The 19,970-nt window shown below is 45.5% G+C and overlaps 1 protein-coding gene across 1 annotated transcript; it reads left to right on the top strand.

Moving 5' to 3' along the window:
• Window positions 1–29: 29 nt before the first annotated feature.
• On the top strand, window positions 30–17,554 carry TRIP13 (thyroid hormone receptor interactor 13). The gene is made up of 13 exons (XM_054578223.1): window positions 30–125; window positions 851–1,016; window positions 2,913–3,042; window positions 3,759–3,814; window positions 4,804–4,894; window positions 6,208–6,280; window positions 9,497–9,560; window positions 10,307–10,393; window positions 10,674–10,780; window positions 13,727–13,880; window positions 16,049–16,161; window positions 16,966–17,035; window positions 17,459–17,554. Exons 1-13 carry the CDS (start codon window positions 34–36, stop codon window positions 17,552–17,554), a joined length of 1,299 nt encoding a protein of 432 aa, XP_054434198.1. The 5' UTR covers window positions 30–33.
• The last annotated feature ends 2,416 nt before the right edge of the window (window positions 17,555–19,970 follow it).

Genomic DNA, 19,970 nt, shown 5'->3' with positions numbered 1-19,970 from the left:
CGTCTACCCGGGGCTCGTGGCGGCGGTGGCGCCATGGACCAGGCCGTGGGGGACCTAAAGCAGGCGTTGCCCTGTGTGGCTGAGACGCCGATAGTCCATGTGGAAGTGCACCAGCGGAGCGGCAGGTGAGCCGACCCGACCCGATAGAACCCGGATAGCCCTGAGCGGATTCGGCACCTGCGTGCCCCTGACCGATAACCCTTGGTCCAGACCCTGACCGGAGCCTACTGCGCCGAACTCGGTCCAGACCCATCTGGGCTGACCCTGAACGGGACCCACGCAGAGCCTTGTCGGGCGCAGCCCAGGAAAGCGGAAAGTTGGAACGAGCCATATACTCAGAGCTCTCAGTGTGATCTCAGAACCAGTCCGCATGGCTGTCAGGTGGCAAGGTGGGCTGAGCGGAGCCAGGTTTTCTCAGAGTGAATGCCAGGCCTTGGACACTTGTTAAAATGCAGACTCCTGACCTGATCCCACAGCTGTGGGGTTTCCTTCTTTCACTAATAATAGGAACAGCCGACATTTATTGAGTGCTTACTATGTACCAGGCATTGTCCTAAATCTTTGAATGTATTGACTAATCTTTATAGTAACCTAATGTAGCAAGAAGTCTTGCTACTGCCCCATTTATCTGATGCAGAGCTGAAGCACAAAGCCCTTGGGTTGCTCCCTGGCCACAAGGCAAGTAGGCAGTAGTGAGTGACTCTATCTTTGATCCCCAGGCAGGTCCCCTTCGCCGTTCCTCTTAAGTGCTGCACTTTCGTATGTATGCCCTGATTTCTTTTTTTTAAAAAAGTATTGTTTAAATCTTGGTCCTTAACCTACAACCGATATATGTGTTTTGTTTGTCCAGCACAGCAAAAAAAGAAGATATAAAGCTGAGTGTTAGAAAGCTCCTTAACAGGCATAATATTGTATTTGGAGATTACACGTGGACCGAATTTGATGAACCTTTTCTGACCAGGAATGTGCAGTCTGTGTCTATTGTTGACACGGAATTAAAGATCAAAGACCCACAGGTAAGTTACTAACTTCCAGTGTGAAGAAACAGTTAACCCTTACCTGAGTAGAAATTTGGTGCCCTGAGTCTGCTTGCTGCTTTCATAGTGTATGACAGAAACTGGTTTGCTTTGCTTACCTGTCGGTTTGATGATCAGGCAAGTACTGGCTCTCTGGCGGGAGCCAGATGCTGGGAGTGGACTTGGCCCCAGTTTCAGCGTGCTGTCAATACAGTCGGGGAGGGATTGGAAACCAGGAATTAAAATGCAGCTCCGTAGAACAGTGGGGCTGCACTGATGAGGTCTGTGAGCCTTCTCTCTTATTCTTTCAATAAAAAAATATTTATGGAGAGCTCAGCGTGCGTTAGGACCATAGGATGTGTAGGGACAACAGAAATGAGGAAATGGGCTTGCCTTCTTGAAACTTCATCTAGTCCACCGTACGGACTGCCTCAGCCACCATCTTACAGAGTTCATGTGTGGGAGCTAAGAAGAGCTTTGTGTAGCTGTGGATGCGTTGTGGCAGTTCTACCACTGTAAAAGCAACCCAAAGTGTCTACCTCAGGAATGTGTGTCACTGATACCTGGACAATTTCTATTCTTATAAAGAGTCAATTTGGAAGAATTGATATGGCACTAAAATAATGCTTATGTGGTGGACCTCCCCATTCTTATATTACGACCAACATTCGTGGCATTGTTGGAGTTCTACCCATCCTGATATCTGATGCCACTGTATTTGATTTTGGTCAGCCTGAGGGGAACTGGAGAGCTTTCCGACACTTGTGGAGGGACAGTTAGCACAGCGTAACTGGAGGGCATGGGTGCTACCCACTAAACATCTTTGACTGCAGATCCACCTCAAGGAATTTTTTTTCTTCTTTTTTTTTTTTTTTGGTAGGATTTTATGTTTAGAGTGGAAGGGAGGGAGAAAGAGGGAGAGAAACATCAGTGTGTGGTTGCCGCTTGAGCGCCCCCCAGTGGGGACCTGGCCCACAACCCAGGCCTGTGCCCTGACTGGGAATCGAACCAGTGACACTTTGGTTCACTGGGCGGCACTCAATCCTCTAAGCCTCTCACCAGCCAGGGCTGCGCCTCAAAGAATTTATCTTAACAGATAACTCTGTAATTTTGTAGAGATATAGGAACAAATACTATTGTTAATAGTAGCTAACAATTTGAAATATTTAAACTATCCATAACAGGTTGGTAAACATCTGGCACATTCACACCAAATATGATATAACCATGAAAAAGAAAGTTATCTATCTACAACATAAAATGTCTCTAAGCTCCAGTAAGTGGGAAAAGCAAGGGTAGAAAGCTGTGATAGAATCACTTTTGTGGATGTGCTATAGACTAATGTTATGAGATTGGATGTAGGAAACTTTGACATTTTCCATTCTATAGTTGCAATTTTTTCAACAAGCATGTGTTACTTTTGTAATTATAAAAACAATAAAGTTTTTTTTTCAGATGTTAGGTAGTAAAAGGGGAGGGGTAAATATTTTTAAAAGAGCTAATTCTAAGTCTGAAATAAAATAATAGTGTTTTATCTAATCTCAGAACTAGTTTTGAACATACTGCACCTTAAGTCTTTATTTTTGGATTTTACTATTAAAAATGAACTTTAGAGCCCTGTCCAGTGTCGCTCAGTTGTCTGGAGCATTGTACTGTAAAGCGGTTTGATTCCCGGTCAGGGCATGTGCCTAGGTTGCAGGTTTGTTTCCTAATGGGCACATAAAAGAAGCAACCGATCAATATTTCTCTTTCATATCGAAGTTTCTCTCCCTCTTTTCCCCTCTTTCTAAAATCAATGAGCATGTTTTCAGGTGAGGATTTTAAAAAACAGACTTCAGAATTAGAAAGTGAGTGGTTTTTCCATTTGTGTAAATTTATTTGATTTTCTCATCACAGCCCATCGATTTGAGCGCATGCACTATTGCACTTCACATCTTCCACCTAAGTGAAGACGGCCCCATCAGTGAAAATTTGGAAGAAGAGACAGAAAATATAATTGCAGCAAATCATTGGGTTCTCCCTGCAGGTATGTGTGATAGTAACAGTAAGTAGATTGTCCACACGAGGTCAGAGGATGACGCACACCTTAGAGTTGCCAAGTCAGTTAACCAGAGAGATTTTGTTTGTTTTGTAGGACGTCAGGGCATTTTTATCTCATATAAAATGGTAAGTATATTACAAAGAATAAAGTAGAGGGTTCCTTTGGACTGTTTCTTCACAGATGGTATTTGTTGAGAAGGTGACCAACTCTTCTTTCCTGCCCAATTGGTCAGGAAAGAAGACTACTTCTTCCTCCTTCTGCCTTGATGCTTGTTTGTGGACTTGCCAATGTGTTCTTGCAGGCAGAGTCCTGGGGTTAACTCTGTCATCGGGTTTTATGTCTGATGTCCTAATGGCTAGACTAGACCTGCTGGTCTGCCTTGCCCAAGTGTTGGCTTATAGGGAGAGTGGTGGATTCAGGGTCTGTGCTGTGTAAAGCGTGGGTCCATAAAAGACAACTCTGCATAATAACATGACAAAAACTCTTACCCAGTTATTATCTGTCAGGAGTCCAATGTAACTGGCTTTTATTTTATGTATTTAATTTCAAGAAAAACTTAAAAAAATGTAACTTCCCTGTAATCAGACCCTTAGCATACCATGTGTGGAGGAGGGGAGAGCATTGGCAGCCCGGGGCAGACCTAGCTGGTAGGTGTAATGCTTGCTCTTCTGAAGTTAAGTTTTTGTTTTATTCTGTCACAGCTGAATTCCATGGGCTGTGGGACAGCCTGGTGTATGATGTGGAAATCAAATCTCATGTAAGTTGCACTTTTCCCCCAAAGTCCCTGTTATTTGAAGCAAAATTATTGTGTTGCTCTCCACCACCTCAGAGCTCTTTGACTTAAATGGGCTTTTGGGAGCTGCCAGCAGCCAGGATTCTGGATGTCCGCCCTCTGGGATTGCTCCCAAGTAGAGCTGGCCTCTGGGGCATCCCCTGAGGGGGAAGAGGGAGGGTACCAAATATGAAGACAGCTTCTGTGGAGCTTCCCTCTTAGGAGCCCATGGGAGCTGAGGGAACTGTGCCACAGGGCAAACAGAGCAGGTACCAGCGTGTGTGAACCCACTCCAAGGGGAAGGGTCCTTCTGCATGGTGTGGGGGATGCCAGAAGTCTGTATCCTGCCCCTCTAGGCTGCTCTGGGCAGCCACAGCAAGACAAGGGAGTCCTGACTGCTTTCAGTAAGTGTGCCATGTGCTTGCCTACTTCTCCTGCTTGATAAGTCCCTTAGTTGGGTTTTTTTTTTTCTGTAAGATTTTATTTATTTATTTATTTATTTTTAGAAAGAAGGAAAGGGAGGGAGAAAAAGATGGAGAGAAATATTGATGTGTGAGAGAAACATCAATTGGTTGCCTCTTGCATGTCCCAGTTGAGGACCTGGCCCACAACCCAGGCATGCGCCCTGACCAGGAATTGAACTGGTGACCTTTCAGGTCATGAGACAACGTTCAACCCACTGAGCCACACCAGCAGGGAGAGTCCCTTAGTTATTTTGTGTGATCTCGGCATTCTAAATAAAAGTGTCTTTCTGTTTATCTTTTATGCTTATAATGGTAATAGCCAGCAGTTACCCTCTTTTGTTTAAAGTTCCATTCTAAAATGAAAGCTTGTGATGTATCCAGGAAGTGTTTGGTGGTGGTAGTTGCTGGAGGGCTGCCTTGCTCCTGTCCCTGCTCTTCATGTAAGAGCACACATAGTGGGAACCTTCCCCTATTGGCTTCTTTATCTGTATTTTTCCTTTCTTTACTCAGCTCCTCGATTATGTGATGACAGCATTACTGTTTTCAGACAGGAACGTCGACAGCAATCTCATCACTTGGAACCGGGTGGTGCTGCTTCATGGTAAAGCATGTGGGGTTGCATTTTACAAGATAGACTGTGTGATGTCAGGCTTTACTCATACCTTTGTTCTTCTGTGAAGAGCTACAGCAGTTTTGTTCGTGGAGCCAGAGTTGTCCTAAAATGTTCCTTCTGTGTGAAGCTGATGGCAGCTCACATTTCTCTGGGTATTTGTTACGTGACCCATCGTTTGGCAGCTACCCAGTTACTGCCTTGTGACTTTTTGTATTATTATTAAACTTTTCAATTAACTCTTATTTCCCCAACTGATCATAAACTCCTGGAAAAGAAAGTGTCTCATATTTCTTTGTAACATTCTTAGAGCTTTTCTTTGTGAGTAGTAAACTGCAAAACCATACTTCATAGAAATCCTCGGTGGAATATAGTGGGTATTTTTCTTAACATTGGATGGAAAGAAATATAGGATACCCAAATTATAATGATGTAGGAGTTCAGAGTAACTAGTCTCTTTATGTCATTAAGGTTGTACACTTATATGCACCTTAAGAAAAGTTGTCTTTTAAATAGCAGATACCTCAGCACGTTGTCCTGATACCAAGATTAGAGTAGGCAATCGATAGGTATTTCAATTATTTTTCATTTAGAACTTATTACATATTTTCTCTTTTGTTACTGAATATGCTTACAGAAAATCAAAGTTCAACATATCAGCATTTTCTATTAGATGCATTTGTTCTTATGCATTGGTCACCTCAGAACCTCTGCAAGGCATACTAGGTGACACACAGAGCAAGAAGTTGTACAGGCAAGGGTCCTCTCCTGCATCCTCAGGTTTAGTATGGGGTGCGGGCCCATGTAGAAATAGCCATAGTGACAGATGGTGCGGCTGTGGGCTGCAGGCAGGGCAAACTTCAGTGCCTGAGAGTCCTCATGATTAGCTGGAAAGGTGCGTTTGACCTTTGAAAGCTGCCACTGAGAGGACATGTGGGGACAAGGAGGGTGTCAGTGAAGATGTGAGACCAGGAAATGCAGTGCTCACTTAGACTGCTGAGCGGGCCCCTGGGTCCAGAAGCAGGGCTTGTACCAGTGGCAGTGGGAGCTCAGACCAGAAACACAAGTTAAATTCAAATTAGGAAGAAAGGAAGAAAGACTTCTTTAAAGTGTATTAGTAATATTTTATGGCACTTACTCTGCCAGCAGATTTCATTGTGAGGTAACAAGCAGTGCTTGTAAGAACATTCAAAGTATTGAACTCTCTCCTTATTTTGTATTCTGTGGAAAATGCAACTGCTGTTGTTTTAAGAAGTTTGGTATAGCACTGACTTAAACATGCACTTGCTTAAATTTTGTTACAGGTCCTCCGGGAACTGGAAAAACATCCCTGTGCAGAGCTCTGGCCCAGAAATTGACCATTCGACTTTCAAGCAGGTAACCTGGGTGATTTGAAAGAGGGAAGTAGCAGGAATAGGATTTCCTGCTTTCCCTTTATAATAGTGAAAGCTGTCCTTTTTTTTCAATAACTTGACATGACAAGTAAGGTCCCTCTCTCAATGTAAATTAATTCCTCTACACTCAACTTAGTCGTGAGTTATGATTTTGGGTTTTTTTAAATTTATGGAGACTTGCTTAATGATCAGCACATGAACTGCCCTGCTGACTGTTTCATGTGCACTTCAGAGAAAGTGTTTCTGCTCTTCTTGGATGGTATGTTCTGTGGATGTCAGCTCAGGGTACTTGATGTGCCTGCTTGATGGTCTAGTCTGCTATTCTGTCACTGACTGGAAAGGAATGGCCAAGTATCTAAGAGTGGATTTGTCTGTTTCTCCTTGATTCCTGTTTTCAGGTTTATGGTTTCATCACATTTGGGAAATAGGTGACCATCATTTCCTTGCCCCCCACCCCACCCCTCTTCTGAGAGTCCATGTATTTGAGTAATAGCTTGTGTGTTACTGTTTCAGAGGCCATTGGTATGCTCTTTTGTTTTTTCAGGTATAAAAATTTTTCTGCGTGTGTTTCATTTTGGACAGTTTTTCTGCAGTATCTAATTTGCTTTGAATTCCAGTCAGTAAAATTTTCATATCTGATAGTGAATATTTTTCTTTGAGGTTCTCTCTGGTTCCTTTTATACTTTTCACTATGTTCTGTTAAAACCCTTGCACAATTTATAAAAACTGTTTTAATGTTCTTGTTGACTAAGTTCATAATCATTATTTGAGTCTGTTGTATTTCTTCTGGTTACAGGACACATTTTATGCTCTCGACATGTCAAGTAATTTTTGTTTGAATGCGGACATTGTGATTTGAAGTGTCTGGGCTCTGTAAAGACTGTTGGGTCTTGTTCTGGTAGGCATTTCAGTTACTCATGATTTATTTGATCCTTTTGAGGTTTGTTTTTAAGCTTTGTTAGCAAGATGTCTTAAGTGTAGCCTAGTTTTAATTCTCAAGTGGGCCCCTGCTGGGGTCTCAGTTGAACACTGTGAATGAATAACAAGTATTCTCCCCCTTGGCTGTCTATGTGAGCTCCAGGAACTGCTTAGCTCTCAGGTCTGGAAAGCCTCATGGATTTCCCTGCCCATAGGTGTCCAAGTGTTCAGTGAACACTTAGAGGGACTGCAGGGTGGTTTCTGGTGCTTTATTCCTGAAAATCTGCCTCCCCTTTGGACCTCTGCTCTGCAGCGTCCTGCTGCCTCAGGCTCTTTGAACTGATTTTTGTTTCCTCAGTTCAGCACAATGTCTGTGCTCTTCCTGAGTCCTCTCCAGGTGCTCCAGGCAGAAAGCCTGGTGATTGTAGTGCTTACCTTATTTCCTTTCTCTGAGGTCCTCTGGTGCCTGTCCTGTTGTCCAGCGCCCTTCATAGATATTGTCTCATTTATTCCATGCAGTTTTCTAATTGTTGAAAGCAGAGGGTAAGTCTGGTACCTGTTACTCCTGTTTGGCTTTAGAAAAGGAAATTCTGTGAAGTTTACATTTAAATACTTACTTTCATTTCAAAATGTCTTGTAAGTATTTTTTACATAGGGAAATTGCTTTTTTTAATCCTTTATTTTATGCTTAACAACTTTTCCCTTGTCTTGACATATTGAAATGTGTTTAAAGATCTCTAGGGGCAGTTTCCTATCATACCAGAGAGTGAAGATGTTATCACAAAACAAGTTTTCCCAGTACTGTCATGCACTGTATAACTATGTTTTGGTAAACGGTGTATTGGATATATGACGGTGATCCCATAAGCTGAAAAATTCCTTTTGCCTAGTGACATTGTAGCCATCATAATGTCAGTACAACGCACTATTCACATGTTCATGGTGATGCTGGTGTAAACAAACCTACTGTGCTGCTAGTCATGTACAAGTACAGTACACAGTTACGTACAGTATATAATACTTGATAATTAACAACTATGCTACTGGTTTATATGCTTACTGTAATATACTTTTTATTGTTATTTTACAGTCTACTCTTTCTACTTATAAAAAGTTTTCTATAAAATAGTGTTATGCCTCATTATGCTGGCATCATACATCTTGTGATTACCGTGTCTCTTGATGGCATCATTTTCTCTTGTGCTTGATTTAATCTTGTGCTGTTTTGCACAATAACAGGTTGTATAGGCTGGTGGCCCAGGAGCAGTGGGCTGTGCACCCAGATCTGCGTACGTGCCTCTGTGATGTTCTCCCAGTGACGAAATCGCCTGACTATGCATTTTCTCAGAATGTATCCCCGTTGTGAAGTGACACATGACTGTACAAATATCTGGAAATGTATATTTATTTTGTGTCTCACAAATTGCAAAAAGAAGCTTTAGCAAGCCTTTGTTGCTTACTTTACTTAAAATGTTTTATAATCAATTAACTTTGTTTAATACTGAACCCAGTTTTTATTTTGTTACATTGTCTATCCTCTCTCTTCTTTTGTGAACAGAATTAGTAAATGGTCTTCCTCTCTTTTTTAAATGGAAAGTCAGTGATACTTTTTGAAAGTAATTCATTTTCTTCTGTAGACTTTTGACATGAAAGAAACTGTGGAGAATACCTGGGTGTCAACTTCTGTCCTGTCTCAGTCAGGTTTCTTGTGTGATTCTAGTCAAAGCTAAGTGTGTCCAGACTTCTCAGCTGCCTCCTGAGTGACTGGAGTGTTAGTGCTGGATGTCATTCAGTTAGTGTGTAAGGTTCACTTTTTGCCATCTGAATATCCAGAGTGCTAGAGTTTGTGCTGGAAAACAAATTGTCACATTCTTTAAGGTTTTGTGGAAGGGGGAAAAAATATTCAGCTCTAGCCAAAACTTCTGATGCTTGTTTAGATTTACTTGCTATATTAGTATCAGTAGTACTTTTTAAACATAAATATAAATTACAAGTAGATTAAAAATTAGAGGGATATTACTCTTGTTTAAATGAAGATATTATTCAGTTTGAAAATTTTAATTTGCTTTAACCAGAACTGTTGGTTGCATTCTGTTAAATTTTTTATACTTATTTAGTATGCAGAGTGCTGGGTACCTTGATTCTCTCTTAACAAATTAGCAATTTTCACCATGCTGGGCAGCTGAGAGACGTTGTATTTAATGAGCAAAAGTGCTGCTACTGTGGATGTGGGACGACTAATTTGCAAAGTAATTGTCTTAACTCTTTTTTATCATCCTAGGTACCGGTATGGACAATTAATTGAAATAAACAGCCACAGTCTCTTTTCTAAGTGGTTTTCAGAAGTAAGTATTAATATTCTAATTCTCTGGGTTGTCAGCCATGTAGTTGAAAAGCTGTCCTGTATACTAAGCAAACTTTCTGTGCAGCTGACTTTGTGGTCAAAGGAGACTTCTAGAGCTAAGCAGTAACTTGGAAATAGTCTGAGGCCCAAGAGGTTGGGCACGTCTAGGCCTTTGGGTGGGAAAGGACATTCAACATTGTCTTAGGAGAAGGGGACACCCCGATTTCTAACTCTTCAGCTGAGCATGCCCTCGGGGCTCTGAGCCATATTCAGCCAACTGTGCACTGAGGGGCTTGGACAAGGTGACCTCACAGGTGTCCTTCACTACTGAAATGCTCTGCTCCAGGAAGCCCTGTCAGTAGGCCCTTCTGGTGGATGGGAATGGGGACAGAGAGTATCTGTAAGGGCTGTGCCCAGCTGGTTTGCACTCATAATTCATCTCATTCCCAGTTGTGAGGACAGCTTCCTCGCAAGAGGAAAGCAGACAGGTAAGCCATGTGGCCCTGGACAGGAGTCAGTGTGGGATCAAGTCTCAGTGTCCTGGCACATAAAGCAGGGAGAGAGGGCATTTGGATTGACCTCCACCCCTGCAGACCTGGCTTCTCTGATGTAGTGAGTTCTCCAAGGGCCATCAGCAGACGGTGGGCTTGTGGGAACACCTGGGGTCAGAGTGATGCCAGGCTGGGCCATGTGTGCACCAGGCAGCATGAAGAATGCAGATCAACACTAAGAGTGTTTTGGTTCCAGAGTGGCAAGCTAGTAACTAAGATGTTCCAGAAGATCCAGGATCTAATTGATGACAAAGACGCTCTGGTGTTCGTGCTGATTGACGAGGTAGGCATGTTCAGATGTGAAACCTGCAATAGAGGAAATTCAAAACTCAATGCCTCTTGTTGCCAGGGTACAACCGCCCCTTGCTCAGTCCAGCCTCCATCGGGTAGTCACTGTCTCATGCAATCCTGTCTTCCTTGGCATCCCACATGCGGAACCCCTGGCATACCCAGGCATCCGTACATCCATTCATTTGTTCATTCACTTGCTCAGTTAATGTGTTCCATGGCTGCCCCGTGGGGCCAGGTGCTGTAATTTTTGATCCATTGCTCTGTTCCCACAGGTGGAGAGCCTCACAGCTGCCCGTAATGCCTGCAGGGCAGGCACTGAGCCTTCAGATGCCATCCGTGTGGTCAATGCTGTCTTGACCCAAATCGATCAGATTAAGAGGTAATACAGTCACATGCCACTTAATGCATCATTAGGTGATTTGCTGTTGCGTTAACATCGTAGAGCACACAGAAACCCAGATGGCATAGCCCACGCACACATAGGTTATATGATACAGCCTATTGCACCTCGGCCACAAGCCTGTAGAGCATGTTACTGTGCTGAATACTGTAGGCATTTGTAATACAGGGGAAGTATTTGTGTATCTGAACATACCTAAACATAGAAAAGGTCCAGTAAAAACATGGTATACAAGAGAAAAGTATATGTGTGCACTCATGTTGGGGGAACAAGGGGAGGGCTGTGGAGGGAGAGTAGACATCAGGAGGAGGGAAGAGAAAAGGAGAGCAGAGATCAAAAGAGAACCAGAGAGGTAAAGCCTGAGACAGACAGACAGACAGACATAAAAGGAAGAAACACAAATGAAGTGAGTTTGTGTGCATGAATATGTATAATAGGGGTAGGTGGGCTCCTGGGCTCCCCTCCTCGCTCTGTCTCGCCAGCTCTGGGGTCCCAGCCATTGACAGGTGCACAGTGGGAAGACAGCCTGCTGAGCTTTCTCATCTATTTAAACCACCCAGAGCTGGCAGTAAAATCAATATTGTAGTCGGGTACAGCTTTTTCTTCTAACGTTGCAAATAAACCTTTTGCTTCTAATCCATTATAATCTTATGGGACTACCATCGCATGCGCTGTTTGTTGTTGACAGAAACATCATCATGTGGCACATGGCTATAAAGGCTCTGACGCACAGACCTTAGGTGAGAAGTCACAGAGAAGCTGTGAGGATCACACACCTCAGGACCCTACTCTAGCTCTCCTAACTAAAAAGGCTTCTGGCATTGAGTGGTTGCTCTTTTTCTTTTGAGGCAGCATATACTAAATGCCTTTTTTAGAAATTAAGCACTTTTTACTAAGTATTAAAAATGTCAAACAGAACTTGGGCATGGTGAACACTCTCACCCTGCAGGGAAACATAAAATGAAGAGTGCCCACTGCTGTATCATGCACTAGCTCCAGCACAACTAGCCTGTCACGGGTGAAGGGCTGGCACTGGGTAGGTGGAGCATCACTTGCTTGTCCTTCACAGGGCCAGATTTCACATTTCCAAAGTCTAGTCCTGCAAGGCCTGTGCTCAATGTACCAAAAGTGATCCAGCTTTATAAAGTGACTCCTACTAACCTGACTCATGAGGAAATAAATGTTCAAACCAGAGACCCCGCCTCTGCCCCTGCGTTACTCTTTGCAGGACTTCAGTGCTCCCTCCGCAACCAGGGTCCTCGTGTTTGTTCTCTGGTGTTTCTTCCTCATTCCAGGGTGCCAGGGCTCTAAAGCATCATTCAGAAGCTAGCTTATTGAATGTGGAGTGACATGAACTAAATTATGCTAAGGAATATCTTATCTCAGCCTTCATCATTGTTTGACCATAGAGAATATCTGTAGCTTCCTGCTAATGTAGTTGTTAGTTGGGGTCAACTGCAGAAGCCTCTTGCTTCTCACCCTTCTACAGTAAAGCCTTGTGGAAGGTGTAGCCCCCTCCTTGTTGCTACGTCCGTCCCTCCCTGACTGGTTTCTACTCCTGCCACTACTCGTTGTTCACCCAAGTGCTCAGTTTTCTCTTCCTGGAAATGTCCACAGCATTTGACTCCCCTGACTGCCTCAGTTTCTGCTGCTGCTGTTTCCTCACTTTGTTCAGGGGTTCCCTGCATAGCCTGTTCATAGCCTGCAGTCCTCTGGCATCACTCAAGATTCTGGTGGGCAAGTCCCTGTCACAGATCTGTGTGTCCACCATGACCAGATATCAGACATGCTCCCAAGTTGTTCATTTGGCCCTGAAACCCCAATTTGCTGGGTTCCCATGACACCAATAGCTCTGCCGTGCACCACCGCTCAGGCCAGAACATGGGGTCACCCTGACACTTCTGTCACTGGGGTGTGTAGGCCCAGGAAGGAGCAGAGACACGTGTGCCTCTGATTTCTCTCACCTCCCTTCACATTTCTTCATATCCTGGTTCAGGTCCCTCTCTGGGCGAGCCTTGCACATCTGCCTTTGTATGCATCAGACCCTTGGTAACAAAGCCCGTCCTGGGGTACATTTCCAGCCATGTGCTCCCTCTGCATCCCCACTTGGGTGCTGCACCAAGCAGCCTGCTCGCCAGCCTCGACACCAGTCTTTTCTGCCACTGGGCTTCTGGAATCCCTGTGCTTTCATTTGGCTCGCCCTGCTCACCCTGCAGAGGGCTGTGCACCTCTTTCCAGAATCCGGGTGAAGCTGATCTTCCTAGGTGCTCCCCTGGCAACACAGCTGCCCATGGACCACCTGTATGCTGACTATGGGCCCCAACGGCAGCGCTGCCACATCCCCTGTGCCCAAGCCCACCAGGCTGGGAAGCATACTCCCCAGGACGTCTTGTGCCTGCTCTGTGCTGGCTTATGTAGTGAGCCGAGTGATAATGGTGGCTCTCTTGTGGCGCTTGGAAGCTAGAGGGAAAAGCAGCTGGTAAAGGGGATAAATCAGCTCCGTAGTGTGTTGGTGAGAGTTGTGTGATGAGCAGTTGTGTGGCTGTAGCCAGGCCGGCAGGGGTGTGGGTGCTGGGGGATCAGGCGATGGGTGGTCCGGGGTGCGCTACAGAGATTTGGTCTTTACCACAATTGAAGTGAGGGGATAGCCAGCAGGTGTCTAGGAGAGCTTTCTAAAAGGCAGAGAAGCTACCAGAGCAAAGGCCCCTGGAGAGTTGGCCTGGCACACTGTGTTGTGGCCAGGAGCTCAGAGTTGCAGGGCCTCAGGAGGCCTTCTGGGCTCATATTGGGACAGAAAGTGCAGCCAGCTGAGCAACATTTAAACACTTGGAACCTTCAAGGGCACCCCTTGATACTCCCAGTGTAGAGTAGCATATTATCAAGTCACAGAGGCACAGTTGACTGATCCTTCCTCCTCTGCCTCAGGCACTCCAATGTGGTGATTCTGACCACCTCCAACATCACGGAGAGGATCGACGTGGCCTTCGTGGACAGGGCAGACATCAGGCAGTATATTGGGCCACCCTCTGCTGCAGCCATCTTCAAAATCTACCTGTCCTGTTTGGAAGAGCTGATGAAGGTATGTACTTTGATTTTTTTTTCTCTCTCTCTACTAACCAGTAAATTTCTTACATTTTTTTTAATTCCCTGGCATAATTTAAAATAGCTAGTTTCAATATGGAATAAGGTGTTTTGACATGGTATTAACCATTTTTCTTAGATTGAAAATTTCAGTTCTATTTGGCAAGTTGTGTTAATAGTCAAAGTATTTATGGCCACTGATTCAATATGTTTGCTCTTCTGGCACAAAATGATCATCACGATTATTTGACCTACCTGTAAGTGATGAGTGAGTTGGAGGGGTGTGGGCTGTGGTTGACATTTCTTCTGGCAAGTTCTGGTTCTCATGGGCTTTGCAAGTGACCTGCTCTCTGCGCCCCATTTTCCTCCCCTGAAAGAAAACAGTAGAAGTCCTGGTCCTGGTTCATAGGAAGGTCATCCTGACTGCAAGGTCCTTCATAATGAGGTCATCTGACTGGACGTTCTTCACAGGGAGATCATCTGACTAGAGGTCATTATTCACAGGAAGGTCATCTGACTGGAGGTTGTAGTTGAGAGGGAGGTTATTTAATGGGAGGTCATAGTTCACAGGGAGGGTATCCTGACTAAAGGTTCACAGCCTGCCATCAGCTACCGTGTTCACGTGCTTTTGGTCCCATGTTCTAGTGATGGCAGTGAGCACAGAATCACAGCCGGTCTCTTATAATTCAGTCTAACAGGAACCCGACGTGTGCCCGGTGCCAGGAGCTCTGGGCACTGGGAAGCCATGGGCAGTAACCAAGCCAGCCAACAAATAGGCACTTACATAGTGATCATAGTAACAGCATCATTGTAATTGCTTCTGGGGTGGGATCAACCCTCGTCCACCCCCCACCCCCCTCATCCACCAGGATCCTGGCACCATGGATCTAGAGCCTCCTCATCCTCAACAAGGATGACACAGCCTCTGTGACAGGGACAGGAGAGCTGGCCTCAGCACAGGTCTCAGAGCTGGGTGAGCACTGTCCTGGTGTGTGCACTGTGTCCTACTTTTCTGCAGTGTGGGAGAGGGAGAGGGGCTCCATGGAGCTTTGACTGGAGACCCAAAATGACCATCAGAAGTGCTGTAATGCGGTATTACTCTCAAGAAGCCACTGTGATGGCAGAGTCTGCTGAAGGTCACCAAGTGCTATCAGTGTGGGGTCACACTTACACTTGTGCTGTGTATCCAGGGGATGCCCTAAGGGTTGGGCAAGTGCACAGACTTTTTCTTGGTGTTGAGCATGTGGACAGGGGTAGTTTCTTTTATAGTTTATAGGCATTGCAGTTGAGGCATTCCAGTGTTTTGGTGGAGCTATGGCTAGTCCTGAAGGCTGAAATGTGATTTTTGCTGTCTCTGTGAAGATACTGAGGTCTGCCAGTATGGCATGAGCCTGGAGGCCACCATCTGTCAATGGGAGGAGTGGCAGGGGGCAGCTCAGGGGAAGCTGCAGGGAGCCTAAGGTAGCCAGTCACTTAGTTAGGCAGGGGTCAGAACACAACGGACACAAACCCTGTTTCTTAATTTTACCCATGAACCTCACCAAACCTCCAAAAGATGTGGAGAAAGCCATTCTTTCTCTCTCATCTCTCCTGGTTCCTGAATTGAAACAGTTCATGTTAAAATTCATTCAGTAGTGGTCATTGTGGCAGTCTGACAGTTCAGTGTGGCTGCTTGGCAGAGCATCCAGTGTGCGGACATGTGGTCTACAAGATGGACCATGAGCCTTGGTCTGTTATTCCACCAAAAGAGAGTCTTAAAAACAACAAACACAGACCCCCTTTGAAAGGTAGGCCAAGTCCTGGTTCCAGGGCCTAGCTCTGCCATCTACAGGTCGTGTCACATCCTTGGGACCGAATACCAGATTGGACTCCCATGTTGACACATGGTGAGGACACATGTTGGCCAAAGCATAGAAAAGGCTGGGTTGCTTCTTGTTTCAGAGACATGTTGTGTTGTTTGTATTCTTGTCTTTGTTTGAAGAAGCGGGGAGGTGTGTGGTGTGAGAGAGTGCGCACGGGCACCTGTGAGAGGGGAACCAGCCTGTTTCTTGGTTAGTTGTACGTGTTTAATGACCCCATTGCATGTCTGTGAGATGTGATGTGGTTTATGTTCTCTCAGTGCTATCCTGTTGCTGACCATGTACATTCTGCCCCCTATCTTCCCAGTGTCAGATCATATACCCTCGCCAGCAGCTGCTGACCCTCCGCGAGCTGGAGATGATTGGCTTCATTGAAAACAACGTGTCAAAGTTGAGCCTCCTGTTAAGTGAAATTTCAAGGTGCAAATGGACCTCATTTTTGTAACCTTGAAAAATCCATTTGCTATAGTAACGGAGTCATAATTGACTGTAGCCATCTGGGGTCGTGTTTTTGGGGTCCGGGAACGGAGTTGAATCCCAACTCATCTCACAGAGGCTGGGGGAGCTTTGAGGGCCTCCAACCTTCCTAGGCCCTGGGTTTCTGGACCAGTGGGTGGAGGTCCAGGGTCAGTAGCACTTTCAAGCTCTCAGATGGCTTCGGGGATCAAGGGAAGGTGGGAAAATGGAGCAGAGCCTCAAAGGACAGTTAGAATTCAGATAAACTGGAGAGAAATCTGGAAGGCTGTGGACACCATATATACAGGGACTTTGGTGGGTTACACTGCCGAGGACCTAGTGAAGGGAACCTCCGAGTTCTGACCAGACAGTTTAAACTTTATTCTGAGCCCATGAGGCACGGGGAAGGTTTTAAACAAAGGAATAGCATAAAGAACAGTATTCTTTTTGTTTTTGGATTATCTGTTAGAGAGATGGTACAGAGGGGAACAGTTCAGAGATTTGTACAAAAATTAATAAAGATGTGAGGTAATCCATGGCGCTGGGCAGGCATTGCAGTCCCTGAGCACAGTGGTGCCCGTAGGTGGCCCATCGGGGCAGCAAGGACCCTGGCCCACTTGAAGCAGTAGCTGAGGACTAAAGGAGACCAGCTCCACTTGAGGGGTTGTGAGAGAAGGGACATTGAGAGACACGGGAGGGGAAAAGTAGTCCTGAAACACATGACTGTTCACATGGAATTGACATCCCTGCACTTGGTTCCATTCACAGGAAGAGCGAGGGCCTTAGCGGCCGCATCCTAAGGAAACTCCCTTTTCTGGCTCATGCACTGTACATTCAGGTACGTTTTCCACAGCCATCCTCTGCTTCTGGGTACTCTTCTCACTACCACCCACTCTCTCCAGCAGGGTGTGGACCTGCTAGGAGTCACACTTAGTTCCATTGGGATGGATATCTGCCTTATTTAACCTCAGTTTCTAAAGGCACAGGCTCTTGGGGCTGTAGGAGGCACTAGCCTTGATACCCTAGCGGTGGAGCCCTCTCAAGCCCTTAGGGAGGAGGTGGCCATGCTGTATGCTTCTGCTCACACACATCAAGAGCTCACAAGCCTCAGTGGTGCTCATGCCCCTCGGGTCTGAGCTTAGTTCACACAGAACAGTGGCCTGGAGTTGTCTCCTCTGCTCTCTGTGTCATGGATGGGCTGGGTGCTGCCGGTGGCTCCCAAGAACAAGGGTCACCCCACGACTCCTGCATATTTTTCCAGGCCCCCACCGTCACCATCGAGGGCTTCCTCCAGGCCCTGTCCCTGGCAGTGGACAAGCAATTTGAAGAGAGAAAAAATCTTTCCTCTTGTGTTTGATCTGGGCTCTACCTGTGTTTTCCAAGTCATGAACAGAAGCAGTGAGATCACTTCCTCAGGAATCTTTGTACAACATGGCAGAGGCCTGCAGAGCCAAGCGTTGTTAAAAGGAGTGTGCTGTATTTACATATTTTTAAATGCATATTAGAAGGCAAATGACCTGTCATTTTCAGTGTTTTAAAGGGTGGTATAGTTCAAGTTCTGTTGGCTCTTTATAAAGAACTATATGGATGTGTTTATTTCATCCTGCCTGCAGTTGATTGGATGCAAAATGTTGACAAATTTTGTTTAAAAATGATTAATATAGGTTAGAGAAATGAGAGAAATTACATCGCCATAAAAAAGAATGTGGTCATAGCATTAAAAATGTACACCTCATTCAAGATAGAAGGTAGCATTTCCTATCTGAAGTGAGCTTGTTTTATTTAATGCAGACATTTCAGACTACTTAATGAATAAAGAAAACCTATTCCTGTGTTACAGAAATCAACAAAAAAAATTCTAGGTAAAGTGTTCTTTACAATAGTCAGACATGGTCCACTTTGTGGGAAAGGTGTGGTCCTCGGCATTTATTTGAAATGTGTCCCGTGCTCCTCATAACCAGCACAGGCGAGCAGTACAACAGTGTTTCTCCCTATTCTGTTCAGTAATATTATCACAGTTCAAATGAAAACTCACAGTAACATGTGAAAATTGGTATAGTCCGCAGAATATGATGTTTTGCTTTTATCTTATCTCATGCTAAAATAAATTTTATATTAGTGTTTTGTATACATTTTAAGCGAACGTGTTACCTTTTGTTATATAGCTTTTTAAGTATTAAAAAAAACTTTCCAGAATTTTCCCATTTTGTTTCTCTTATCTCTTCCAACCTCTTTGAATATTACTTAAAAATTGCCCACATGATTACTTAACTTTTAACCTGTTGCATGCTTTGAGGATTAAGGCAGGAGAGGCTGTGCTGTTTTATGGGAACTGCACACACGGCTATGGGGAGGGGTTCTTTCAGACTGCATAGTGGAGGACCTCTAAAGCTGGGACATACGTCAGTTTTGTCTCTTTGTGGTCTGCCATCTTTGGCTTAGCCAGATCAAGAACCAGATCCAGTGACTTCTGTCTTGGAGCCAGAGTCTGGCTCTGTGGTTTACCAAAGACTCTGTAGTAGGGGTGAAGGTGGGGTTTTGTGAGCACCAGGAAAGAAGGGAGTAGGACGCTCTATGTCCTAAGTATTGGGGCTAGAGTGGGCAGGGACCATGAAACAACTTCATTTTATGGGTTTGCTGCTGAAATACCCAATGTCCAGGTACCCTGGTTGAAGGAAGGGGTCTGGGGATAAGGAAACAGACACAGCAAAGGAGCCAGCCAGGAGGAAGAGAGTTCAGAAAGAGGTAGGGGCAGGGCGTTAGAGTTGGGCCTTGCTGGCCAAGGATGATAGATGTGTGTGTTTGGTGGGGGGTTGGGGAAGTCCACCTACTACACCTAGACCCATTTCCCAGACAGTGGGTTTGAGTTTTTGTGGGCGTGACTGACACGTCTGCCCATGGGCCACTAGAGGGTGACACCACTCCATGGGATGTGACTCAGAATTCAGGGCTCACTAAGGCCCCAGGGTGGAAAGCATGTCAGCAGAGGTGGCCAGCCAGGCCATGTGTTCCTGTTCAGGTGCTGAGGCCCCCTCTATTCTTCCTACAAGTCGTGTGTGTTCATGTGCTTCTATGTGTGCACATGTGCATCTGTGCCTGTGAGTTCCTGCATGTGGACATCTGCATGTGTGTGTGTGTGTGCAAGGCGGTGGGGTACAGGGCAGAGCAACATGGGTGCTTTCAGCCCATCATTCCTCCACAGAACCTAGCTCCCTCACTAGACGTGTAAAGAGAAGGGATATGGGCCATCCCTGCACCCACCTGTCCTTCCAGAGGAAGCCCCTGCTTGTAATGGGATGGCCACGGTATGAGGGGGGTCACACCTGGGCCCCCCAGGTGGAGGACGCAGGAACCCGGCTCCTGACTCTGTGCAGTCTGTCATGGGCACTTTCTGGGATGCGGTTAAAATCCCTGAGATGCACATTGCCTGGCAAGGCTAGATGTTTCCACTGGCCCAGGAAAAGAATAGGGATGGGCTGCCCTGCCCACAAGAGGCAGGTGTGGGAAGGGGTAAGTGTAGCCATGTTCCTACTGTGGGCCACTAATTCCCCATGGGTGATGCAGGCCAGAGCACTGTCCCCAGGAAGTCGACAAGGTCATAAGTCTCAAGGCAGGGGAAAGCACCATCCAGAGAGCCATGTGACCACATTTAGTGCTTTCTGAATCCTCCAATTTAGTGAGCATGAGCCATGGACCTGAGCCCCATGGGGCACTGCAGCCACGAGGCCAAAACTGACATGGAGGTGCAAGGACATGCTGATGGAACCACTGCT

The sequence above is a fragment of the Pteronotus mesoamericanus genome, unplaced genomic scaffold, assembly GCF_021234165.1.
Source record: "Pteronotus mesoamericanus isolate MK-2021 breed Mesoamerican mustached bat unplaced genomic scaffold, CSHL_Meso_final contig_50, whole genome shotgun sequence".
Lineage (NCBI taxonomy): Eukaryota > Metazoa > Chordata > Mammalia > Chiroptera > Mormoopidae > Pteronotus > Pteronotus mesoamericanus.
This window is presented reverse-complemented; position numbering and strand designations above follow the sequence as displayed.